The sequence below is a fragment of the Polypterus senegalus genome, chromosome 13, assembly GCF_016835505.1.
Source record: "Polypterus senegalus isolate Bchr_013 chromosome 13, ASM1683550v1, whole genome shotgun sequence".
Lineage (NCBI taxonomy): Eukaryota > Metazoa > Chordata > Cladistia > Polypteriformes > Polypteridae > Polypterus > Polypterus senegalus.
In genome coordinates this window covers 161,265,320-161,292,392 of record NC_053166.1, presented here as the reverse complement: position 1 = coordinate 161,292,392, position 27,073 = coordinate 161,265,320, and the positions used below count along the sequence as shown (strand labels likewise).

Genomic DNA, 27,073 nt, shown 5'->3' with positions numbered 1-27,073 from the left:
TTTTCTGGTTCTTCTGTGGTGCCGTCCTGCACCACCACTGCCTGTGTGTCCACCTGTGGTGCTCGAATGATTGAATGAAAGTGGAGACCCCAACCTGGCATGAGGCTCACTGGGACAAAGCTTGGAAATAATGAGGGGCGACTTAAGGGCACTTATGTTGGGCAGAATGCTCAGTGGGGGGCTCCTTTGCCCACCCCCCCTTCCCTCCTTTGAACTCCTGCACATTTAGTTTTTTTTTTTTGGTCCACTCAGGCCAATTGACCTCATCAATGGACCGTCATTTAAAGACTTTTAAAAACCCAACCGACTCTACTTCTCTTAATTAAGTGTCTACCTTATGTCTGTCTGCCCTATTTATTTTTGTATTATTTTTCTTACCTAATTTGAGTTGGTTTTTCTTTGCACGTAGTGATGTCTTTGACACCTTTGAGCTCCATCGTTTGTATGAAGTCGTGCGTTAGGAAGTTCTTCTTCCTGATGGCCCTTCCTGCTGTAGTTTCAGAGCCTTGCTGTGTAGCTGGTCGCACCATCTTCTCCTGCGTGTCCTTCAGGCTCACACCTGGCTCTTCTCTCACAGCGCCTTCCCTTCCTCCAGTCCCGGACCCTCGTTTATTTGCCTGGTGTCCCCCTTCGTGTGTGGTCGAGATATCCCACCTGGTGTTTACAGCGTTGAGTAATCCTGTCCAAAGCTGACCACAGAGCAGCATGTAGTAACGTGACAGTATGAAAAACATCTAGAAAGTTCTGGAACTTTTTGAGAAGGAAATTGGCTTTACCTGAGGACTCTGAGATCCCAGCCCTCCAGTACAAGAAGACAAAAATAAAATTCATCCATCCATTCAGACGTGTGGTGTGAACGTAAACTAAAGGTCATGAATATCAGGTAGATGTTTGCACACCAATGACACAGTGGCAATCGGCTTCCTAGTGACAGCCTCGCCACCTGGAGGGTGACAGTAGCCTGGCTCTGCCCATCAGGGCACATTGAATCAGGGTGATGGCGCTGACATGGAGCACTGGGCTCTGCCATATTCCGCTTATGCAACGGCACAAAGTGTTTCGGCTTCAACCGTCTGATGTTGTTTATCTGGAGGGTCTGCTCCTTTCAGGCTCTCGTGCGACTGGCTCTGGCGGCAATCCCTGACCACATCCTGTTGTTGCTACAGTGTCATGATCCCCCCATGTGCACAAAGACTATCTCCTTCCTCAACCACCTTGGCCTCCTCCTGCAGCTCAGAATTATTCTTAGGGCAATGCCACTTACCTCCAAAGCTGAGATAAGACACCCCAGAAAGGGTAAAGTTGGGCCCCCCGATGCTGGAATTCTCATTTTCCAGGCACCTCACTGACCCCCTATAGCTGGACATCCATTCAGCTTAACGTGGCCTGAACTCTCACATCAAACCCAGTCGCTTTATCCTTTTTCACACTTTTGTCCTTTTCCTTCTAGAAGGCCTCATTGCCAGGTAAGCTTTCTTGCAGTTATTCGAAAGAATGGCGGGATTGTGGAATGAGACGGCGTTTCTGCCTACAAATAACTGTGACCTGACTTGTTCACAGCTTGCCAACTAATGAAACATAGAGGAGACGATGGATGGAAGCCATGAAAAGGGACGAAGGACCACATTTTGTGATACGCATTGGCACTGTCCGCCTCAAGTAATATTGTGCCGAGCCTTTTTAGTGGAAACAAATTTGGTGTCCTACTGACTTGGGAATCAGCTTTTGAAAAGGCAAATATCTGTCTCTAGTGTCGTTTGGACAAATTTGCCAATGCGTTTTTCGCTGCATTTACCAGTGACCTTGTTTGCCGAATATTCTCCTGGAAAGTGCAAAGTATCCGCATAGAGCTGGGAGGTCCTTTCCTTGTCATTATGACCAAGTGCTCCATGTGCTGCTAATGTAAAATGGATCTTCTTTATCCTGCTGCTTTGTGGATTCTGTTCTGTCTAGTGCCTGTCTGGAGCTGCCTACCGGTTTAGGACTCGGTCCATCCGAGACCGGCCGCTGCGATTGATCTTTGCGACTTTAGATTGTGTGACGCATATCTCACTGCAGTTTCCAGATTCTATTCTTAGAGATTCTTGTGAAACCTGAAAGAGAAGAAGAGGACGTGGGCTAAAATGAGGAGGGTGTCAGGCTACGTTTGAGGAAACAGCGGCTCACCCGGATTCCTCTGCCCTCGGTAATCACGGGGAACATCCAGTCTCTGAAGAATAAAGTGGAGGAACTCCAAGGGCAATGTCCATTTTCAGAAGGCCTTCGGAGACGGGCCAGTACTGAGACATGGCTCACGGAGCACAAGCAGGATGCTGACTTGTTTATCGATGGTTTTGCAGCGCCATGTTGGCTGGATGGAAGGGCTGAAGTGATGAGGAAAACTCGAGGTGGTGGCGCATGTTTGAACTTTAATTAACGAGACCGTCAGAGAACACACCTGTATGCCAAATGCTGAACTTTTTTCGACTGTTACGTCCTTTCTACCTTCCCAGTGAGTTTCCACAGCTTTTTATCATAATAATGGACATTCACCCAAAGGCAAACGCTGCCTCTGCCTGTAGCACAAAAACTGCCATCAATTTCACCTGATGCACCAAACTTTACATTGGGCAATCCCTTAAAAAGACGCTTCACGTGACACTTAACCAACGAGGTGAGATAAGACATCCAGGCTTTGTTACGGCTCAGTAAAGGACACTTCTAAATCACTCCCACTATCTCCATTGGGCTCAGTGTGTCATAACTGTGTGTGTTTATTGTCCACATAAAAAGAGAGAGAAAGCACAAAGGACATAAAATAGCAGACAGATAAATCTGTGCTCTGCCTGCACTGCCCGGGACATCTCTAAACAGTCTTGTGATGATGACTTGGACAGATTCATTGATGTTATGTTCTCATGGGATGTGATCATTCCTTGTAAGCGAGTTACTATTTACCCTAATAACACACCATGGGTGACCAAATCCATTAAGTCCAGCACACAGAAAACGCTACTCGTTATAAACAGGGAGTTGCCTCTGATCTTCATATAGCTACCGAGGATCTGAAAATAGAAATCCTCCAAGCTAAACAGAAGTATAAATATGAATTAGTGAACGAGACGGCTGCAAGTAAACTTGGCCCAGCTTGGTTTAGTATGAAAACCACAGCAGGCCTCTGGAATCTAAAAATTACCAGTCAGGTCGCCTCAGTTTTGGTTTCAGTTCAGATACTGAGCGTGCTAATGTTTTCAATTGCTTGTATAAATCACCTTGATACTTTTGAATTTAGTAATGAAATTCACTACACTTGTAAATCATCACAACTTTGATATACGCCAAAAGGATGTGGAAAAGGCCATCCCTATCATGGACCTGATAACATCTGTGGCCATTTACTTAAATCTTGTGCAAAAGAACAAAGTCCCTTGTTCCACTAAATTTGTAGTAAGTCTTTACAGGCACAGCATGTACCTCAGGTTTGGGAGGATGATGTGGTAAGTCCCTGTCCCCAAACTTAGTTGACCTGAAACTATTAATGCTCTCACGTCCGTTTTAATGAAAACCTTCAAAAAACTGGTAAGGTCAGAAATCTTATGGAATACCCAGAGTGCATTTCACCTGATGCAGTTTGCTTCCAGGCCACACAGAGGATGCCACTGTCACTTTGCTAAATTTGCTTGCTAAAGATCTGAACAGAAGTGGAGGTGTTTCAGTTTGAAGTCACAAACCCACCATCTCTGCCTCAGAGGTGAGCACTTTGTGGCCTGAGCTAAACGGAGAGCTCCATCTGTCAGCTGTGCAGAGCCCACCTCTGAACACAATGAGCGGTGCGCACCCCTGGCAACGTCAGACCCCACCTTCTCTGCGCAGCGTCGTCACTACAGGTGAGTCCCATGCTAGACTTTTATTTGTTGATTTTTTTTTCTCTGCTTTTAAAACAATTTAGCCCCATATTTGAACCAGGAGAGTTTTAGAACAATTTGACTGGAGTGGTAATCTGGTGGGCTGAGTTCTAGACTTTTTCAATAGGGAGGGATAAATGGAATTCTGTCTGACCCTGTTTGCTCCTCAATGGGCTCCCCAACAAGGATGTGTGCTTTCGCCCCCGCAATGTATCGTTCACACAAATATGTGTCTGAGTAGGTGGGAAAACAGGACCACCCTAAAGTATGCAACTGACTCTGTCACTGTCAATTGGCTCCAGGATAATGACACCAAGCCACAGTCCCGTCACCAAAGACACTGTCAAGTAGTGTGAGGAGTCTGATCTTCCATTAAGCATATCTAAGGTGAAAGACAGGATCAGTGATTTTAGGAGACATCCCTACACGTGCAAAGTCACATCCATTAATGGCCAGACAGTGGAATGTGTGCAATCTTATAAATATCTTGAGACAATTACTGACTCAGAATTGAACTTTGAAGCGAGTTGTGAAGCCGTCTGCAGTAAGGGGTGCCACTGTTTGTTTTGTTTCAGGAAACTGTCCTGTTTCCACAAAACACAAAATCATGACGGCCATCTTCTGTTGTGCTTTTATTGAATCAGTTTAATCACTTTCACCTGATGATGTTCTAATCATTTCCTCCCGATTCTAATTTAAGGTGCTTGATGTAGTGATACATGAAGGGATGTACTTACATTTTCCACATGTGAAATTTGCATTTCCAGTGCCCTCCATAATGTTTGGGACAAAGACTTATTTTTAGTTTCTCGTATACAAAGTACTGTATAGGGAAAGTATTTTATTTGACCTTGAGATTTTGATGAATCTCATTGTTTTAGACCTCCATGAGTCCAAAAATAACACTTTTGGAATTATGTCTGTATGTGTGTGTGTGTGTGTGTGAGTATGTAAACACGATAACTTGAGTACGCTTTCAGTTACGTCAATCAAATTTTGCATACAAGTATTAGGTACAAAACGTAGATTTCCATAAACTTTTGAGCTATTTCCACTAACTGGAAGCGGTACTTTACCTTTTATACATGCAGCTGCAGAGTCCGATTTATTCAACTTTAGATAATAATTGTTAATATATTATTATTAGATAATAATTGTTCAATATATTATTAATTTGATTTGTTGTCTGCGGTGGGCTGGCACCCTGCCCGGGGTTTGTTTCCTACCTTGCGCCCTGTGTTGGCTGGGTTTGGCTTCAGCAGACCCCCATGACCCTGTAGTTAGGATATAGTGGGTTGGATAATGGATGGATTTGTTGTTGATGGTTTTTTAATGTACACAATATAAAAATAAAACCCTTGTCTTGCGGTTTACTCCTCAAATATCCAACCCCATATCTGAGTGTATGAGAAAATCAAGGGGAGACCACTCACGATTTTTTTCCCCCTTGATTTATCCCTCTGTTCCACAGTTTAAAATCAGAAATGAAACAATTTACCTGTGATTAAACTACACATCGCAGTCTTTCATTTAAGGGGATTTGCATACATTTCAGTCACACAACACTTTTTCTACATGGTGCCCCCCCACCCATTTCAAGGCATGATACTGTTTGGGACACAGCAATGTTGAGTCCATTAAAGCCGTCATATTTAGGACTTTGTCGCATATCCCTTGCATGCAGTGACTGCTTTAAGTCTGCGATTCATAGACATCTCCATGTAACTTTCAAATATGCTGGGTACAGTACAGACAGTGAGACAGGTCAGAGGTTACAGCTAATGGTGGTTTAGCTTGTTTTGACATTTTTTCCTGTCCCCAGTTGAGAAAAGAACCTAAGAGGTTAGTTGGTACATTTTGTGTTCAGTGCAGCTGATAACACGATGAAACCCTGCCAGTGTGTCACTTCTGTATTTTAATGACAAGGCCTCATTCTTTGCTTTTTTTCCTGTGGTGTCCAAAATGTGTCTTGGTGAAAGGTGCTTTGATAGGTTACAGAACTGGCTTTACAACTGCAAAAGGTTCTGTAACCATGTCCTGGCGCCAGGTGTGACACCCACCCACCCCAAATCTCACTATAGAATTCAAAATGATCGTTAGATTTAGGATTCTAGAAAGGCCGTCGGGATCAATGAGCCATACATTTCTATCAAAGAATTTGACTGACACATGACAATACACAACTTCTACTATTACTCATATGAACTCATCTCATCTCATCCATCATTTATTGCTTAAAAAAAAGGAACAAGTGGGTGCAAAAATAAAACCAGTGGCCAGCACATTTTAAAAACCTGTGTATTTTGCTAAGTGGACTTTGACATTAGCAAAAATAATAATAATAAAAAAAAAAACATCCAGACACCCTCCCTCAACCCTGCACCCCACCAGCGTTTCCCCTCCCCAGGCACTATTCTTTAACAAAATAAAAAGTAATTTGCATGCAACGTATTAAAAACAAAAAAAAAAAAAAAAAATGGACAGTTCATCACTTCAATTGCCCAGCAGGCCCATGGCAGCATGTCAGAGTCTCATTAAAACAAGGCATCCGAAGGAATGTGGAACAAGTGCAGTAAAGAAGGCACATGGCGGGTAGCGTTTCGGCTTTTTACAGAGTCCTAGAAGTCGGAACTTCCCTCCCCGTGGTAGCTGAGCTCGATTGCGGTGTAGTTCCTTGGATTCCTGTAAAAGACGTGGGAACAAGCTGCTTAGACAGGTGATTATTATTATTATCGGATAAGTCCGGGGCTATGCCAGAAGGCTTTGACAGAGATAGCTGTGGGGTGTGGAGCAGATACTGCATAATTCTAAGGGATGCTGAGGAAAAACAGCCAATGACAAAGGATGCACTCCCGGAAATAACACTTTTATGCTGCCGTGATTGGCTTCATTATTTGATTTTTCTCATGCCTCCCTGGAGTGATTGGGCCAATCAGCACATTAATTGTGGGGTTTTGATACCCAAGGAGTTAAATTTGGACGTTTATTTTACGATTCAAGACGTCCTGAGAAAGTTTATTATTGGGTGGTTTATTATCCGGTGTTTGCACAGAATGTGGCATCATCAATGTGACCACATGAAGGTCAATGTGGACGTTCTAAAAACTGGTTTACTTCTAGTGTGTGTTTCTTTGGCACATTTCTGGGTAAAAAGACTTATTTTCTGATTTTTTGACTTAATTCCTGTTTAGCCCCTCGGCCTGACAAACGATAAGATCATTAACCAACAATCAAGCCTAACACAGCTGGTTTACTTCTTTCTCCTGGTCCTTTACAAAAAAAAGCTTTAGAAAGAACACATTTCAAAATTAAACATTTATATTTAAACTAAATAAAATACGTTTGGTAGCCTAATAACATTATACCTAGTGGTTTTCTATTTTTTTTGGAGACGGTAACTCCCATTAATTCTAGGAGTGACGTAAGCACCTAAAAGGCCCTCTATGGCTTCATACCCACTATGTATATTTTGTTAATGCCTAAATCCAAGGTGACCAGGACATATATACTATGCCATATGTCTTCCCCACATTTGGAGCACAGGCAGTTGAATTGTCTCACTTGGGTCTCGGAATGAGGCACAGATAGGAATTGAACCGGTAACCTTACCTCTAAAGTCTCCCACCTTTACCATGTCCAAGTAGTTTGCTTCTATCTGATGACAAGACCAGGGCTTTTCAGGGTCAATGCAAGTAGAGCAGAACTGACCTTCATGAAGTTGCTGTTTCCTGACCGGAAGTAGTAACTTCTCGTGTGTACAAGGGCTGCTCAGAAGATTGTGCAATGTTATATTTATTGCTATTTGTATTAGTTATTCTTCCCTATATTTTAAGTTTTGCTGCTCAAGGATGTCTCAGAGTAAAGAAGAAATATTCTGCTTTTAGGATATCGGATTCAGCGAGATGTCATCACAGACTTTTAAAGACTGCATCCAGAAGAAGGCAGAGAGCTGTCATTCATTATTTTCTCCTATTATTATAAACTTAGGCGCATCCTATAATATGTATAAATATACTCAGATGGTGGGCTGCATGTGTACAAGTGCATGTGGGAAGGTGGGAGTTATGTAATGTGGAGCTCATAGTGACATACTGTACAAATACATCCTGGCTAAAAATCAGAAAATAATGCAAAATGATGAAAATGTAGGTTGATTAAAGAAGCCAAAGTAAAAACAAACTGATACAAAATACTATGGCTAGAAGAGGAGGTGATTTCAGATGTAGGAGCCTCAAAAATATCAAGTGCAGCGGCCTTGCTCATTCCTTACCTTCTTCTGTATAAGTAAACTGCAGCAGCAACCGCAATCCCAGTCACCAGCAACACACCAATGATCACTGCGATCTCCCAGCCAACCGATGTATCTGAAGGAAAGAGCGGGGAAAAACGAATCATAAGGACCAAAGAGGGCAGACTAGGAGGTCACTTCTAGGTGTCTAGCTTGAGTGGTACCTTTGTTTCCAAACTGGTTGGCTTTCGTCTCACTGCAGTTTGTAAAAGCGAGCCTTCCACGGGTGTGCAGATGAGCTTTTGCTGGTGTTGCTTCCCAGGATGCAAGGCGGATATGGTTCAGTTGCTCTTCATCCAGGGCCTGAATGCTCCCTCTCACGTATACCAGCCCCCCGTCACAGGTCACATTTGCAGCTGCAGTAAGACAGACATTGGACTGGATGACTACATACTGGACAGCTCAGATTTTCTGTGTATTTTTACAACTGCATTTCAAAACACAGGAGGTCCCAGGGATAGGCGTGTTCCAAATATATGATGAGAATCAATCAATCAACATTTATTTATATAGCACATTTTCATACAAAAAAGTGCTTTACAAAATGAAGAATAGAAAAATAGAAGACACAATAAAAAATAAACATATGTCAACATTAATTAACATAGAATAAGTAAGGTCCGATGGCCAGGGTGGAAAATATGAAGAATAATATGAAACAAGTTCTTGCTATACAGATATTCTCCTGAAATATGTTACTGACTCTGAAAAATGATGAAAATGTCTTGAAGTAAAAGATATTAAAAATATTTTTTCTGTAAATACATTTTTAAAAACTAGGCTATAAGTAATTATGAAATGTAGTTAATGAACAAGGAGTGATGTGGTAGGACTGCACGGTAAAATAAACTAAATGAACTATACTTCCCATTCAAAGCTGTGTGTGTCTATAAGGCTTGACACACCACTTCCTGTATTGCTTCAGCGTTGCTCCAGTTAGCTATTGGCAAACTCTACAAGAACTGCCTGACATTTTTCAGAAGGACAAAATGAAAATCCATCTAATCCTGCTCATCACCCCCCTCCCCAACTGAACTGTCATCTATTTATTTTTTAATGTTTCAACTTTTTCCTAATGCACTTTACTATATTAACTTTGATTGGTAGGTTAAGAAGTTGCAATAAGCAGAGGATGATAGATAGATACTTTATTAATCCCAAGGGGATATTCACAGAGGCAACCATTTCATATTAACAATGATTTCCATTATTTTTCATTAAACCATTCAAAATATTTTGATGAAAACAAGCCATTCAGCCCAATAAAGCTCTCTCATTTATCCCCATGATTCCTCCAAAATAACACCAAGTCGAGTTATGAATGTTCTCAGAGTCCCACTGTCTACCACAATACTTGGTCACTTATCCCATACACTGTATCTATGGTTCCTTCTGTGAAGAAAAACATCCTAATGTTTGTGCACAATTTTTCCTTAACATGTTTCCAACTGTTGTGCCCATGTTCTTGTTGCAGAATTTATGTTAAAGTAACAGATGGGATCTACTTTACTTAATCTTTTCATAATTTAAACACTTTTATCTTAATCTCCATTTACTTAAAGGTGCAAAGGTTCAATTCCGTGTAATTTTTCACTCATAGCTCATACCCTGCAGTCCTGGAATCGACCTAGTTGCTCTTCTCTTGACTGTTTCTTGCTCTGCTATGTCTCTTTTATAGCCCGGAGACCAAACTGAGCGCAGTATTTTAGGTGCGGCCTCACTAGTGCATTATAAAGCTTAAATAATTTCTACATAATGTAACATTATGTTAGGCTTCTGAATGACTTCTGAACACTGCCTTGAGGTTGACAGTGATGAGTCCACTAAGACTCCTAAGTCCTTTTCATAAGCAGTACTTTCAATTGTCAGACCTCCCAGTGTGTATTCAAATCTAACATACTGTATTTACTTCCTGTAACTAATACTTCACATTCACTTATGTTAAATTTCATCTGCTACAAATCTGCCCAAGCCTGTATGCTGTCCAAGTCCCTTTGTAATGATTCTGTTGATTCCAGGTTACCTGCCATCCCTCATAGCTTGGCATCATCTGCAAACTTAACCAATTTGTTGTTTATACTCCTGTTTAGATCATTTATATACTGTAAATTAAAAATAGCAGTGGCCCTAGCATTGCTCCCTGTGGGACACCACACTTAACATCACCCAATTCCAATACTATCACCCTATACTTCCTGTGTTTTAGCCAATTAGGCACCCATCTACACACCACACACTGAACTCCCACCTCTTTTAGTTTAATGCCCAGTCTCCCATGTGGGATCTTATCAAATACTTCTGGAAAATTAAGATTAAAAAAATATCATATACATCACTCTGATCATATCCTTTTGTTGCTTTCTCATAGAATTCCAGCATGTTAGAACAACATGACCTCCCCATCTGAACCCATCCTGACTGTTCCCTAAAGCTTCTTTTTTTGCCATGTGCTGCTAATCTACTCCATAGTAATTCCTTCCATTAATGTACCTTTGATGCATGTTAACCTTACCCTCCTGTAGCTACCTGGATCAGCCTGATCACCTTTTTATACTAGGATAATATTTGCTAGTCTCCAGTCTTGTGGAATTTCCCCAATGTGCAGACATTTTCAAAAAATATGTGCCAATGGCTCATATATGTACTAACTACCCTCCTTAAGTCCTTAAGCACAAATATAATCTGGTCCTGATGATTTGCTAGACTTCAGACTAATGGGAGATGTAGCTCTGTAATGCGTTGTGTTGCTATACTTAACACTTTCCGTATCAGCACTGTACAGCCTTGAATGTCTACTTAAATAATGTAAGCACAACAAACCAACAGAGGAGCACTGTGGCAGACACCGGCTTCGTTCTTAGTTTAGGTGCGAGAATGATACTTCGATCATTAAGAATAATAAGAAGAACCCCTGTGGGGGATTCACACACTATGAATGTATGAATCCCATTGTGTGAATGTCATGGGATGCTTTTTATAACAAGGCCCAAGTTGGTTCATAAATAGACCCCCTCAGGCAAAACTGTAACGTTACACTTCCACCCAGACTGGGCTTTTAACCTGCATGTGAATGAGATGAACTATTTTAAGTCATCTATATGTTGCAGGGCAGCACAGTGGCACAGTGGTAGCGCTGCTGCCTCACAGTTAGGAGACCCGGGTTCGCTTCCCGGGTCCTCCCTGCGTGGAGTTTGCATGTTCTCCCCGTGTCTCCAGTTTCCTCCCACAGTCCAAAGACATGCAGGTTAGGTGCATTGGTGATCCTAAATTGTCCCTAGTGTGTGCTTGGTGTGTGTCTGTGTCCTGCGGTGGGCTGGCGCCCTGCCTGGGATTTGTTCCTGCCTTGCACCCTGTGTTGGCTGAGATTGGCACCAGCAGACCCCTGTGACCCTGTGTTAGGATATAGTGAGTTGGAAAATGACTGACTGTATGTTGCAAATGTCACCATTTTGGGCTAATGTATTTTGTTGTATATGTGGCCACTTTGTCCTATCCTGTAGAAGTATAACCTCTCTTCCCATTCTTATGCAGATGATATTCAGATTTATCCTCCAGTGATATTCAACGATATGGCTACTATGCCAAGTCTTCTCAAATGCTTTCATGGTGTAGAATGTGGGATGGCGTTCAACTTCCCCGAACTGAGCAAAACTAAAGACTTAGGACATTCTTTTTTGGCCCCTTTACTCACACCACAATCATTTCTAGTAACCTGGGTCTGCTGTCTTCACACATTAAATCACAGGTCGGGAATGTTGGTGTTATTTTTGATGCTGACACTGTTTATTTTATCAATCAATGCAATGCTGCCAGACCAGTGACATTTTTTTTTTCCAAAGTTAGTCTCACTTAGCAAGATGACATTCCATTCATGTATCCACCTGTCCATTCATGTATCCACCTGCCTTACATTTTTAACACTGTTCAAAGATGACCGAGTGACTCATGTATTCAAAATAAAGATCAATCCGCTCTGATTACTGACTGATTGATGGGTGGATATCAATTTTAAAGCTGTACAATAACTTCAACTTCTTTCTGTTAGTGTACAGTAAATGCAATGTCTACTGCGAGGTTCACTCTTCCACTAAAAATGTGAATCTGACTTCTCTATACCTGTATATTCCTTAATCCTACATCTTTCTCTTGTGTATGAGTTTAACAATTGCCGAGAGGTAATATAGAAAGAAACATGGCCTTAAAATCCACACATTTATTAAAATAAATAAATTGTCCATACCATCCACACATCCACTGTCTGATCCCATTTACTCCATCATTAGGGATGTGGGGAGCTGGAGGCTAAATCACTGGCACCAAATGCAAAGCAGTAGTTAATACAAAACATATTCAGATAAACATAAATAAAAATCTCACTCTGCAGATTGAGAAGTGTCAAGCCACACTGGCAACGATCCTCCAGATGCACAGTCACCTCATTCAGCATGTCATTCTCTTCATTCTTCCACTGCAGGCAGGCTAAAATATAATAGATATTCATTTAGTAACAGGACGAAAACATCAGCTACGGACAACATGTTCAGTTTGCAGTGTAATGAGCCATAGCATAGAATTAAAAAATATATACGGTAGTTCAAACCTACTTTATCTATTTTGAGTACATTTTAAAATGAACATTTTTTAGACTAAAAACTTGTATTCAAGTCAGGGTAAGAAGATGAAAATTGAATGACTGGAAAGGCCTTTAATATAATCAGGAACACTTCCTGACCCAGATGCAAAACTGCCAAAGAGGGTCAGTACATCAGAGTCCAGTTTACAGTTTGAGAAACAGATGCCTCACAAGTCCTCAGATGGCTGCATCCTTAAATAAACGGCAAGCATCAGTGTCATCAGAAGACGAACCCCGAGATGCTGGCCTTGTTTGAAATTGGCACATCTGTATGTTTCTTAAACTACAGACTGATGTACTTATCAATAGTCAACTATAAAGTACTGTAGAGAGAACATCTGTATATAAAACACTAATAAGTGTAATTTCAATGCTGGGTTTATCTACTTACAGTCAATCAGAGTTTGAGATACAATGCTATTTTAAAACCTTACTATGTAAAACCATGCAGAAAAGTATCCGAATTTGAATCGCACTAATAAGGCAGAAGGTTCTGGGTAAAGCAGTAATACTTACTGATCACGGCACTGGAGAGTTGTGACATGCTGCATATTGATTAACATAAGCAAGTAAGAATTTAGCTCTGTTGTTTAAATGTGACAGCATTCACTTTATTAACCTATTTAGTGAATTAATAAAAATACACGGGAAACAGGTCATCTATCAGTGGCTGTAAAAATTACAATGCTCATAACAATAAGCAGATAACTTAACCACAAACTTGATAACTTGACCACAAAGTGGTGGCTTTGAGGCTAAGAATCTGCTCCGGTATCCGTAAGGTTGCCAGTTTAAATCCCCGTTACTACCAAAGGAGATCCTACTCTGCTGGGCACTTGAGTAAGGCTTTTAACCTGCAATTGCTCCAGGGGTGCTCTACAATGGCTGACCCTGCGCTCTGATCCCCAAGGTGTATGCAAAAACTAACAAATTCCTAATACAAGAAATTGTATAAGGTGAAAATAAATAAATAAAGGTCATCACCATAACAAATTGTGCAGGAGGATGCTGGATTTTCACAGGCTGGGGTGCTGAGATGTGATTACAATTAAAGTAATGCCCACATTGTTTTCAAATCACTACACATTTGCCCGAGTGCATAAGTAACAGACTACAGCAAAAAGAAGTTCAGCCTGCTCAACACAACGCCACAGGATGACACCATATAACAAGGCAAATGTAAGGTTGTACCAATCAATTTGAGGAAGGCAGCACTGGTAGTTTTTACTTTTCATTTTTCAGGTTCATATATAATTTTATTTTCTCTATGAAATGAGCCCCTAACTGGCCCAACAAGCACCAAATATTTTCATACAATGCATTGTGAGCTGCCTTCACTAGTCATATTTTTGATGTTGTTGGGTAACACCTGACTACAGGTATTGGGATACTGAAAACTGCGACGGGAAACTGGTGCTGGGTTCACACTAATTCTGTTAGAATACATTTTTCTTAAGGAGAGGATGACATTAAGAGCTTTTCATCCAGACATCTTGGTAGAGCACAAATATAAGTAAATATATGGAAAATATAAGGGAAAGAGGCAAGCAGGACCAAATGTACGTGGGTTACAAAGAGGCAGAGCTGTTCAAAAGGAATTAGGAATGGAATTCAAGCAAAAACCTTCTTCTAAGACAACTGTATACACTGACACAAATCATTGCTCAAGTTTTTAATTCTGAATATTTGGAGATTAAGTGTGTGTGTGTGTACAATTAAAGTCTAAATACTTAAAAAGAAAAAAACGAGTGTTTGTTGAAACTGGCTTTGGTCATTCTAAGCACTTGCACTTTCTAAGATGCAAACAAAGGCACTTGCTGCTACATCATGAAATGGTGACAATCAGGCCTTCAAAACCAAATAAATAAGGAGAACGCCATGGTCTGCGCCATTATTTGGGCTTCTGACCTTAAGGTAGGATTTCCCTTTTTCACTCACACTCTCTGTTTCAGATTTCCTCACTTCAGTCATTACAAAAAATGTCAGACTGAAGATGGAGTACAGATCTGAAGTGCACACATCACCATTATCATTAACACCACTTTGCATCAGTTACCTGGATTGGGTTGTTACCCCCAAATCTTTTAATTGAAACTTTATAAAACAGATCTAAATTAGGGATTTAATTGTAGAGCAGAACTGTGTGTATCCTACATATTTGTTTTAACTCTGTCATGGTTTACCTTAATAAAGTGGGAAAATCCCACTGATAGATAGATAGATAGATAGATAGATAGATAGATAGATAGATAGATAGATAGATAGATAGATAGAACCTTATTTGTCATCAAGGAGATTTTTTTTTTTTTACCAAAGTTAATGAATTCAAAAATAAACATTATTATGTTACAGTGGTGTGAAAAACTATTTGCCCCCTTCCTGATTTCTTATTCTTTTGCATGTTTGTCACACAAAATGTTTCTGATCATCAAACACATTTAACCATTAGTCAAATATAACACAAGTAAACACAAAATGCAGTTTTTAAATGATGGTTTTTATTATTTAGGGAGAACAAAAAATCCAAACCTACATGGCCCTGTGTGAAAAAGTAATTGTCCCCTGAACCTAATAACTGGTTGGGCCACCCTTAGCAGCAATAACTACAATCAAGCGCTTATGCGATAACTTGCAATGAGTCTTTTACAGCGCTCTGGAGGAATTTTGGCCCACTCATCTTTGCAGAATTGTTGTAATTCAGCTTTATTTGAGGGTTTTCTAGCATGAACTGCCTTTTTAAGGTCATGCCATAGCATCTCAATTGGATTCAGGTCAGGACTTTGACTAGGCCACTCCAAAGTCTTCATTTTGTTTTTCTTCAGCCATTCAGAGGTGGATTTGCTGGTGTGTTTTGGGTCATTGTCCTGTTGCAGCACCCAAGATCACTTCAGCTTGAGTTGACAAACAGATGGCCGGACATTCTCCTTCAGGATTTTTTGGTAGACAGTAGAATTCATGGTTCCATCTATCACAGCAAGCGTTCCAGGTCCTGAAGCAGCAAAACAACCCCAGACCATCACACTACCACCACCATATTTTACTGTTGGTATGCTGTTCTTTTTCTGAAATGCTGTGTTCCTTTTACACCAGATGTAACGGGACATTTTCCTTCCAAAAAGTTCAACTTTTGTCTCATCAGTCCACAGGGTATTTTCCCAAAAGTCTTGGCAATCATTGAGATGTTTCTTAGCAAAATTGAGACGAGCCCTAATGTTCTTTTTGCTTAACAGTGGTTTGCGTCTTGGAAATCTGCCACTCGGGCCGTTTTGCCCAGTCTCTTTCTTATGGTGGAGTCGTGAACACTGACCTTAATTGAGGCAAGTGAGGCCTGCAGTTCTTTAGACGTTGTCCTGGGGTCTTTTGTGACCTCTCGGATGAGTCGTCTCTGCGCTCTTGGGGTAATTTTGGTCGGCCGGCCACTCCTGGGAAGGTTCACCACTGTTCCATGTTTTTGCCATTTGTGGATAATGGCTCTCACTGTGGTTCGCTGGAGTCCCAAAGCTTTAGAAATGGCTTTATAACCTTTACCAGACTGATAGATCTCAATTACTTCTGTTCTCATTTGTTCCTGAATTTCTTTGGATCTTGGCATGATGTCTAGCTTTTGAGGTGCTTTTGGTCTACTTCTCTGTGTCAGGCAGCTCCTATTTAAGTGATTTCTTGATTGAAACAGGTGTGGCAGTAATCAGGCCTGGGGGTGGCTATGGAAATTGACCTCAGGTGTGATACACCACAGTTAGGTTATTTTTAACAAGGGGGCAATTACTTTTTCACACAGGGCCATGTAGGTTTGGATTTTTTTTCTCCCTAAATAATAAAAGCCATCTTTTAAAAACTGCATTTTGTGTTTACTTGTGTTACATTTGACTAATGGTTAAATGTGTTTGATGATCAGAAACATTTTGTGTGACAAACATGCAAAAGAATAAGAAATAAGAAAAGGGGCAAATAGTTTTTCACACCACTGTATGTCACACAACAACAATCCTTCTCAAATACACACCACAATGATTTAAAATAGAAACAAAAGCGTCTGACTTTTCCAAAGGTAAAATTAACAGATACCATCACAGTGAGGCATTAGAAAAGTCATACTACAGTGGGTATAAAGGAGCGCCAGTAGCGTTTGACACACTTGAGCTGAATAATTCGTTGGCTGAAAGTACTAAATGTTAGCATGTCACAGAGAGGACGTGCAGCATTGTTCACAGTGGCACTCAGTTTTGAGTTTATGCTCTCCTCTACTAATAACCTCCAGTGGGTCAAGAGTGTGTCCCATAAGTGTGCCTGCTTTTTAATTTGTTTGTTGTTTGGTGGGCCTCTCTTGAAGTGGCCCAGCATACCACAGCTTACAAAATATAACACCATACAGCACAACAAAAAAATGAAAGGAGGTTTTGTATTTATCCTCGATTTATTGTGAACATGACAACATTGTCCGTCCAACTATCCATTCTCTGCTTATCATATAAAATTCATTCAGCTACATTGAGCGCAAGACAGGATCCAACATTGGATGAGGATCCAACCAACACACACATCCACACCTTTCTCTGTCTACAAATTGAAATAAGCTTTATTTAGTTTGTGCTTAGAAAATTCCAGACTGGCCAGACATTTTTCTGGCACACCATGTTACATTTTGAGACGATCTTTACAGTTATATGACATGCAATGTGTTGATGGAAGCACATAATGTCTGAGACATGTAATTAACAAGAGCTACTGAAACATTTGAATCATTCATTGGATTTTATGAAACCAAAATAATGTTTATTAGTATAACAACTAAAATCTGACAGCAGGATATATAACACATACTTGAATGGTACAAGGGTGAATGAGAGGCCGTCACCAGTTATGAGTAATTTCAGCATTCATTCACTCACTCAGTCCAAATCAATGACTAATTCTGTATTAACACACGGGCACAAACAACAGCCAAGTCTTATCACTTACAGGAAATATGTGAGGCGGATTGAAAACAACAAAACAGAGGCTGCTTCACAGGAATTTGGAAATAATGATCTTAAAGTGACAAGCTGGATTTTATACACGTGGCCTAAACATTGGGACATCTAAATAAGAATTGAAAGATTTCTACAAGTACAGGATCAGGTCTGTGACATTTGAATTACTTTGGCATCACAAGTATTAATGTCTCCTCCATATATTGATGTAAACATCCATCCATCCATCCATTTTCTAACCCGCTGAATCCGAATACAGGGTCACGGGGGTCTGCTGGAGCCAATCCCAGCCAACACAGGGCACAAGGCAGGAACCAATCCAGGGCAGGGTGCCAACCCACCGCAGGATGTAAACATCAGTCTCACAAAAGCAAATGTCACAAAAAGTGATTTTTTTCTGACAAACCCGGTATGAAAAAAGTGTAGTGTTGAAAACGTTTGTTTAAGTGAAAACATCCTGAATTATCTTGACATTCAGTAATTTGTGTGACATTATGTAATACTGAAGTTTTATTTATACCACTGATTATGAGCAGTATTTATATTTCAGCTGCCGGAGAGAAAAAGTCAGTGAATAAATGTAGTAGATGAACATATTAGGGTAAATCAGGTAGTCCATGGTGACCAAATTAATCTTTATATACTTTGAGTGCCAACTACCTCCCATTTGTTGTTACACGGAGGTAGAGTCCCCGTCTCCGTCAAGCATCTATTTCAAGCTCTGTACAATTTAACATGAGAGCACAGCTTCTGAACTCATTACCTTTTTCTCTGCTAACTCCATTACCTGTTTCTGCATTTCCTTGCACAGTTAAACAGATCCAAACTGGGGTGGTGGCCATTTCAAAAAGGCAATGGTTCTTGGTACCTGGTGAGGGTCGTGAGATGGACCATACCATGGAATGCTCCTTAGTACAAAGGCTAAAAGACACATTTTGGGCTTGATACCTAAAATGTACAGAAAAAAAAAAGTTTTGTGTGAGAACTTGTCACTGGTCAAAGTGGAAATCTGTACAGCTGACTAGACTCACATCATGGTGGTTTCCACGGATGGCTTCTGTAGATTAAGTCTCTGCAACAGCTCCTCATTTTTGGTAAACACCACAGCATCCACAACAGTCAGGTTCAGCACAGATGAGTTGTTAATCAATGCCACCCCAGCCAATAGGGTGGATGGGAGGCTAGCAAATGTTACTGGCCACTGCTGGTCTGCAAATACATTAAATGCACGATGATTCATATTGAGGAACTCTGTATAGGCCACAAAAACCCTCAAGTTCATAAAATGAGCCGAGATTGGAGCTCAGTGTCGTACGAGTATGCTGGTAGTGCAGGCATATCTGACCCTGGTCTGGAATTCTATCTCTCAATCACATAGTACAAAACAGTGCTCCTAGTCTGTGATTACAATGGCTATAAATATGACCATTTTCATTACACTTTGACATTACAAACATTTTGTCTCTACGTGATCAAAAAGTTTGAAGCCCGATCTATCAAGATGAACGCTGGTAAAAATAAACCAAGTTTTCATTCCCAAAGCTTTTCTGTGCTACTCCAATGTTATCTTGCTTTTGTAACCACTGACCCATGGGTGTGGAAATCATATTGGGCCTGGCCCGGTGAATATGTAGGGCTGGCATCTCTTTGAATCCATGATTTTTATAGAAGAGTCTTTGCAAGCCATGAAATCTGAGCAAGGTACTCTCAAGAAGCAGAAGGAGGAAAAGCATGGTTGACAGCTTTCCTCATCACTTTTCCCTAACTGGTGATACAAACTCCAAAGGAAATCACTGTAATATTGTCCAGATGTGTGTCTCTTTTGAGAAATATCACTGTGTAGACTACATTCTCAGCATTATCAAAAACTGTGCCCATGATCTTGATGGCACTGGCTTGGAAATTACATTTCATGGGAGATAGAGATTCACTAATCTTTCACCAGTTGTTGTTTGGACTCCCAGTTATGAAATGCTTCTTAAATGTCATTGGCTGGGGTTATGACACAATGGATCATTTTAATAGTTAACATTCTGAAAATGCAATGTGTGGAGAACATGGTCAAGTTTAATTATTTATGAAAAATGCATTCAACTGACCCATAACTACAGTAACACCTAAAATGTCTGATATCTTGTGCAACATCGCTCTTCAATTCTCCATTGCAATTTTTGCCTTGGTGGTGCTATTTTCTTCTATTATCAGTGACAATGGCCAGCTAGACTTTGGGTCATCTCCAAGAGATGCCCCGTCACAATGCAATTCTGCATTCCATCTCTTGGCTGCCACATATTGTACTGCTACCTTGAAAACGGTTTAAGAGGAGACCAGAAGACAGAGCTACAACATAGCCTAAAGATGTGCCGAGTCAAAACCAACAAAAATGTCAACAGTGGACACAGAGCCAAAACGTTAACCAGAAGTCATTGTGAAAAGGATGCTCACGAAAGGTCTAAACCAAGAGCTCTGAGACAACACGTAGAGGAATCACCAAGTTTGCTCACAAATTTGGACAATGACAATGGCTGTGTGCTGCTGCAATATACAGACGCTTGACAATGATGTCACAATGAGACACACTGTCACACCATCACCATAGAACTGAGTCACAGCCAAAACAGTGATGAAACACAACCGTAAAGCAAACACTAAACTGCAGTGTAAATGTCATACTGATTTCCAAATACTATTTTTGAAATGGAACAAAACAGCTAAAAAAACATGTGTGAAACCCCTGATAAATAGTCCAATAGTGTCGAAATTGGACAGTTCATATTGAACTTTCAATTCAATTTGAAATTCAATGACAGTATCATAACTGATTTTGTAGAATTTAGCATCCATGTTAACATGATTATGAAACAAGGAACATACACAATAAACCACAATTGTTAGAAACTTGAACTTCACATATTTTAGTACACTGGAACTAATGTTTGGCCACTTTTAAATTAGTATAGGCTCAAAATGTTTTGATAACCCTTTGTAGTGATTCTTGCAAAAACAGTAATCTAAATACAATTTTTAAATCCAATCTTTAACTTACTTAGCTCATTTATGAAACCATGCAGATAATAATACTGATTTCATACCTGAGCCGTCATCACTTCCAATAAGGAAATAACCCGTGTCCTTGGCCTTGCCATGTAAAGGTACTCTAGCAAACTCCTGTGCACCTTCCTTCTCAAACAGGACCAGGACAAACCCATCCAGGCTACTAAGTGGTTCAACCTGCAGCTCCACAAAGAATGTCTGACTTGTCCAGTTGGAGCTGCTGACTTCACTGATTACATATGAGGCACTGGGCAGAGGTGTCGGGGTGGCAGGAACACTGGGACTTGCATTGCACTTATTTGGTTTCATGGGTGACACCACAGCTACCTGTAAAAAGGGCAGATTTTTAACAACATGAGTGAAAGAAAGCAAACATCACCTAACTGAATCTGAATACAAGGGTCTGTGACACTGGGCTTTCAGGGGAACTGGTTTTCCAGAGTGTACCCTTAATGAAATTGCTCTTATAACTTTGTATTTGGTTTCCTTGATGCTGTTTATGTTGTTCCAAAAATGCAAAGGCATTTTAAAGATATATATATATATATATACACTCACCTAAAGGATTATTAGGAACACCTGTTCAATTTCTCATTAATGCAATTATCTAATCAACCAATCACATGGCAGTTGCTTCAATGCATTTAGGGCTGTGGTCCTGGTCAAGACAACCTCCTGAACTCCAAACTGAATGTCAGAATGGCAAAGAAAGGTGATTTAAGCAATTTTGAGTGTGGCATGGTTGTTGGTGCGAGACAGGCCAGTCTGAGTATTTCACAATCTGCTCAGTTACTGGGATTTTCACGCACAACCATTTCTAGGGTTTACAAAGAATGGTGTGAAAAGGGAAAAACATCCAGTATGCGGCAGTCCTGTGGACGAAAATGCCACAACACGCACAACCTTGAGGCAGATGGGCTACAACAGCAGAAGACCCCACCGGGTACCACTCATCTCCACTACAAATAGGAAAAAGAGGCTACAATTTGCACAAGCTCACCAAAATTGGACAGTTGAAGACTGGAAAAATGTTGCCTGGTCTGATGAGTCTCGATTTCTGTTGAGACATTCAAATGGTGGAGTCAGAATTTGGCGTAAACAGAATGAGAACATGGATCCATCATGCCTTGTTACCACTGTGCAGGGTGGTGGTGGTGGTGTGGGGATGTTTTCTTGGCACACTTTAGGCCCCTTCGTGCCAATTGGGCATCGTTTAAATGCCACGGGCTACCTGAGCATTGTTTCTGACCATGTCCATCCCTTCATGACCACCATGTACCCATCCTCTGATGGCTACTTCTAGCAGGATAATGCACCATGTCACAAAGCTCGAATCATTTCAAATTGGTTTCTTGAACATGACAATGAGTTCACTGTACTAAAATGGCCCACACAGTCACCAGATTTCAACCCAATAGAGCATCTTTGGGATGTGGTGGAACGGGAGCTTCGTGCCCTGGATGTGCATCCCACAAATCTCCATCAACTCCAAGATGCTATCCTATCAATATGGGCCAACATTTCTAAAGAATGCTTTCAGCACCTTGTTGAATCAATGCCACATAGAATTAAGGCAGTTCTGAAGGCGAAAGGGGGTCAAACACCGTATTAGTATGGTGGTCCTAATAATCCTTTAGGTGAGTGTATATTGTTTTAAGAAAAAACATTTTTTTAATATACAGAACTGGCTTGCTCTGTTCCTCAATTTCCTGGTTGAGATTTTGTTTTCATATTTCCTTTCAAATTCTCTCTTAGATTTAATTGCCATTGTCACTTACCGATTGCTCAGTCAGCAGGTTTAGGTCAGTTAGGATAGGTGTACAGTAATCCCTCGCTATATCGCGCTTGGAATTTCGCGGCTTCACTCAATCACGGATTTTAAATGTAAGCATATCTAAATATATATCACGGATTTTTCACTGGTTTGCCGCTTTCTGCAGACAATGGGTCTTTTAATTTATGGTACATGCTTCCTCAGTTTGTTTGCCCAGTTGATTTCATACAAGGGAAGCTATTGGCGGATGGCTTAGAAGCTACCCAATCAGAGCATGTATTACATATTAACTAAAACTCCTCAATGATATAAGATATGCTTCCCGCACGGTGCTTGAGATTGTTTGCTTCTCTCTATCTTTCTCACTCTCTCTGCCTGACGGAGGGGGTGTGAGCAGAGGGGCTGTTTGCACAGAGGACACGGACGCTCCTCTACAAAATGCCGCTTTATCGCGGTGCTTCTGTATACTTAAAAGCACGTATTGATTTTTGATTGTTTGCTTTTCTTAGCGGCTCTCTCTGACATTCTCTGCTCCTGATGGCGCTCCTTTGAAGATAAGATATGTTTGCATTCTTTTAATTGTGAGAGAGAACTGTCAACTCTGTCTTGTCATGGAGCACAGTTTAAACGTTTGACTAAAGGGTGTTATTTCATGTCTACAGGGAGTGCAGAATTATTAGGCAAGTTGTATTTTTGAGGATTAATTTTAATATGGAACAAACACAGTGCTATCAGTCAATCCAAAATGTTAATAAACCTGAAACCTGAATGTTTCACAACGGAAATGCGCACAATTATTAGGCAACTATTAGTGTGCAGATTTATTATGCAACTAAAGGAAAAATGAAAATTTTCCCATCTCACTTGTTTATTTTCATCTGTTATAGTGAGAATAATAAACAAACACCTCAAAATTTACAAATAAACATCTCTGACATTTCAAAAAAAATCAATCAATCAATCAATGACCAATATAGCCCCCTTCTTTCCAATAACAGTCATAAGCCTTTCCATTCATGGAGTCTGTCAGTTTCTTGATCTGTTGACGATCAGCTTTTTGTGGAGCAGTGACTACAGCCTCCCAGACACTCTTCAGAGAGGTGGATTGTTTTTCTCCCCCGTAAATCTAGCGTTTAAGAAGTGTCCACAAGTTCTCGATAGGGTTTAGGTCAGATGAGGAAGGGGGGCCATGTCATTATTCCTTCATCTTTAAGGCCTTTACTGGCTGGCCACGCAGTGGAGAACTTCGATGCAAGTGATGGAGCATTGGCCTGCATAAAAATCATGGTCTTCTTCCTGTATCACTGTTTGAAGAAAGTGTCTTCGAAAAATTGGCAGTAGGTTTGGGAGTTGATTTTGAGTTCATCTTCAATGCAAAAAGGTCCAACTAGCTCATCTTTAAAAATACCATCTCATACCAGTACCCCACCTCCACGTTGGAGTGGAGCTGGAAACCCCAGGTGGTAATTAAGGTAAGTACTAATGAGGTAAGTATCTAAACCTATTCTCTGTGCCCATTACTGATCCACAGGTCCATCCATCTGGTCCATCAAGAGTCACTCTCATCTCATTGGTCCATAAAACCTTTGAAAAAAATCTGTCTTCAGATATTTCTTGGCCCAGTTTTGACGTTTCAACTTATGTTTCTTGTTCAGTGGTGGTTGGGTTTCAGCCCTCCTTACCTTGGCCATGTCTTTGAGCACTGAACACCTTGTACTTCTGGGCACTCCAGGTAGGTTGCAGCTCTGGAATATGAAAGTACTGGAGGATAATGGGTTCCTGGTAGCTTCACGCTTTGATTCTTCTCAAATCTTTGGCAGCTAATTTATGCTTTTGTTCTCAACACGCTTTCTTATGACCCTGTTGACTATTTGCAACAAAATGTTTGATGGTTCTGTGATCACACACCAATATCTTAGCAATTCCAAAAGTGCTGCATCCCTCTGAAAGACTTTTTACAATTTTTGACTTTTCAGAGTCAGTTAAATCTCTTTTTTGGCCCATTTTGCCTGAGGAAAACTAGCTGCCTAATAATTCTGCACACCTTGATATAGGGTGTTGATCTCCTTAGGCCACACCCTCCCTCATTACACAAATACACATCACCTGACGTGCTTAAATCCAATAAGCATTCAAGTTAATACAGCTTGGAGTTGGAATATACGCATTAAAAATGATGATATGGTCAAAATACTCACTTGCCTAATAATTGTGCACACAGTGTAGAGGGCTCTAATAATGTTAACAGGGTGGGAGAGTTTATAAGGGCTTCAAATATATAAAAATAACCATACAAACATATGGTTTCTACTTCACGGATTTTCACCTATCGCGGGGGGGTCTGGAACGCAACCCCCGCGATCGAGGAGGGATTACTGTAAACCCACCAGGTGGGTAAGTGGGCTTTGCACATATTACGATGGGCATCAAATTAGCTGGCAAGAGTTTATGATACAAAACACTTTCAGATGTGTAGAGGCTTTGAAGGGCACACTCTGCAATCAATACCACAGAGGAAAGAATGAAGAAGAGAGCCATCTACGACAGCACAGAGTCTCCAGACTCTGCATCAAGAGAGCAGATCTACGGGAGACTGCTGCTAGGGCACAAACAAAGGCTTGATGAACATCAGTTGGGTTTTCTGGACAAGGGTGTCCAATGTTTAAATAACCCAAGACACCTGATAACTCCAAGTAATGACACTGATGAGGTGCCCTAGTTTAACAAAAATTGATGGATCAGTACAACATACACGTATCACAAGTGGTCACCTACACACACACACACACACACACACACACACAAAAAGGCAGTCTTGTAGTCAGAAACAGACTCCTGAAGAAAGAGGGAAATGGCAACTCAAAGCAGTGACTCTAAAAACATAGGCTGATGTGCAGACCTGGATGAGCAGATAGGACAGTGGCAACAGGAAGATGAAGATAATGTATTGAGGCCTAAAATACAAAATAATAGGCAGAGGTCAAAAGACACAAGTCAGCAAATACAGCACAGATAAATGTATCCAAAATATTCGACAAAAACAGAATCCAAAAAGGCTTGGCAAGGATCAAAAACAATGAACACTGGGAGACAAGCACAAGACACAGAGAGCTCAGCCCAAGACTTTCATAAGGCACAGGGCTCCCTGTTTTAAGTCCCTGGCACCAGCCACCAAGTGAGTGCCACACAGTTAGTGTTTCTAGGCAACATGTACTGATTGGGGGGAGGGGGGTTGTACAAGGGTAAAGTTTAGGGAAAAGGAAGGGCTAGGGGCGCAACTGCTGCCAACTCCTGATACCCATGTCTTGTGCAGATTAGTAAACTGGCTCCAGTCAGTCAACTAGAAGACTATCAGCAGATCTAAGACTAGCAGATCTATCAGTCAATCTAACTTTCTCTCTTTCTTTCCTAGGTGACGAAGCGGAAGCGGAAGTAGAAGCAGACAATGGCCGACAGTGAGAAGAATCGCGTTGCCATCGTTGTCGAGGAACTCCAGGCACTCGACAAACAGATTCAGAAACTCCTGTCTAGACGAAGGTACCTCAGAGACTTGAAGACTCGGCTGCTGGACAAACCACACCAAACAACCGAAGCCGGCGTAACATCAACCCCACCTCGTGCCGCTCAAGTCCAAGGGCAAGTAAGCTTCGCCCCCGCGCCTCGTAGGAACAACGCTGATGAAGACCTCGACGGGTTTCAGCTTTGCAGGCGGGGGTTCAAGGCTAGAACACCTCCAGCGGCACAGGCGAGCATTCAAATCCAGAATCGATTCGACCCTCTCCGCGTCCCCAGTCTGCCTTCAACCCCGGGTGATATAATCGTGGTAGGTGATTCCATTGTACGAAACCTGAATATCACGTGCCCTAATCAAAAATCCTTTGTTTCTTGTTTTCCCGGTGCTCGAGTTCGAGATGTGATGAGGCGGGCGCCGACCTTCTACCAGAAGCACAAGAGGGCAATTGGATCCATCATTCTACATGCCGGCGTAAACGACATAAGGCACCGAGAGTCAGAGGTTCTCAAGGCTGACTTCGCAGCACTAGTTGAAGACACGAAGGAGAGGACCCCATCCGCAAAAATCTTCATCTCGGGTCCACTACCTCTCGTCAGACGATCGCATGAATACTACAGTCGTCTGCTGGGTTTAAACAACTGGCTGAGAGGCTTCTGCGAGAATCAAGACATCGGGTTTATAGACAACTGGGATCTTTTTTGGGAAAGGCCGTGCTTCTTCAAGCGGGATGGACTGCATCCGAATAGATTTGGCGCCCGGGTCCTCTCCAAAACATCGCTAAGGTAATTCGTCTATCTTGACTGTCTACTTCTACTGCTAACCCCTTACGTAATGCTACTGGTTTGATAGGACATAATGGCTTAACAGAGTCTTCCGTTAAAGTGCACATCATTAATAATCTAATAACAAATCTTAACGCACGTAAAAAATCTAGGCAGTGCGGCAAAAACACCAAT

The 27,073-nt window shown here is 41.2% G+C and overlaps 1 protein-coding gene and 1 long non-coding RNA gene across 3 annotated transcripts in view; one reads left to right on the top strand and one right to left on the bottom strand.

Moving 5' to 3' along the window:
- Positions 1 to 59: 59 nt before the first annotated feature.
- LOC120543238 lies at positions 60 to 26,058 on the top strand. The gene is made up of 3 exons (XR_005636320.1): positions 60 to 1,466; positions 1,561 to 3,866; positions 26,016 to 26,058. It is a non-coding gene; the product is annotated as an uncharacterized LOC120543238 (long non-coding RNA).
- Positions 6,072 to 27,073, bottom strand: part of si:ch211-183d21.1 — a 41,527-nt gene continuing 20,525 nt past the window's right edge. For both annotated transcript variants that reach the window (XM_039776199.1, XM_039776200.1), the window contains exons 6-12: positions 20,868 to 21,156; positions 18,807 to 18,984; positions 18,563 to 18,723; positions 12,550 to 12,651; positions 8,337 to 8,528; positions 8,155 to 8,248; positions 6,072 to 6,566 (exon numbers count right to left, since the gene is read on the bottom strand). In XM_039776199.1, the coding sequence (XP_039632133.1) occupies positions 6,503 to 6,566; positions 8,155 to 8,248; positions 8,337 to 8,528; positions 12,550 to 12,651; positions 18,563 to 18,723; positions 18,807 to 18,984; positions 20,868 to 21,156 (1,080 nt within the window). In that variant the 3' untranslated portion in view covers positions 6,072 to 6,502. The remainder of the gene's footprint in view (positions 6,567 to 8,154; positions 8,249 to 8,336; positions 8,529 to 12,549; positions 12,652 to 18,562; positions 18,724 to 18,806; positions 18,985 to 20,867; positions 21,157 to 27,073) is intronic.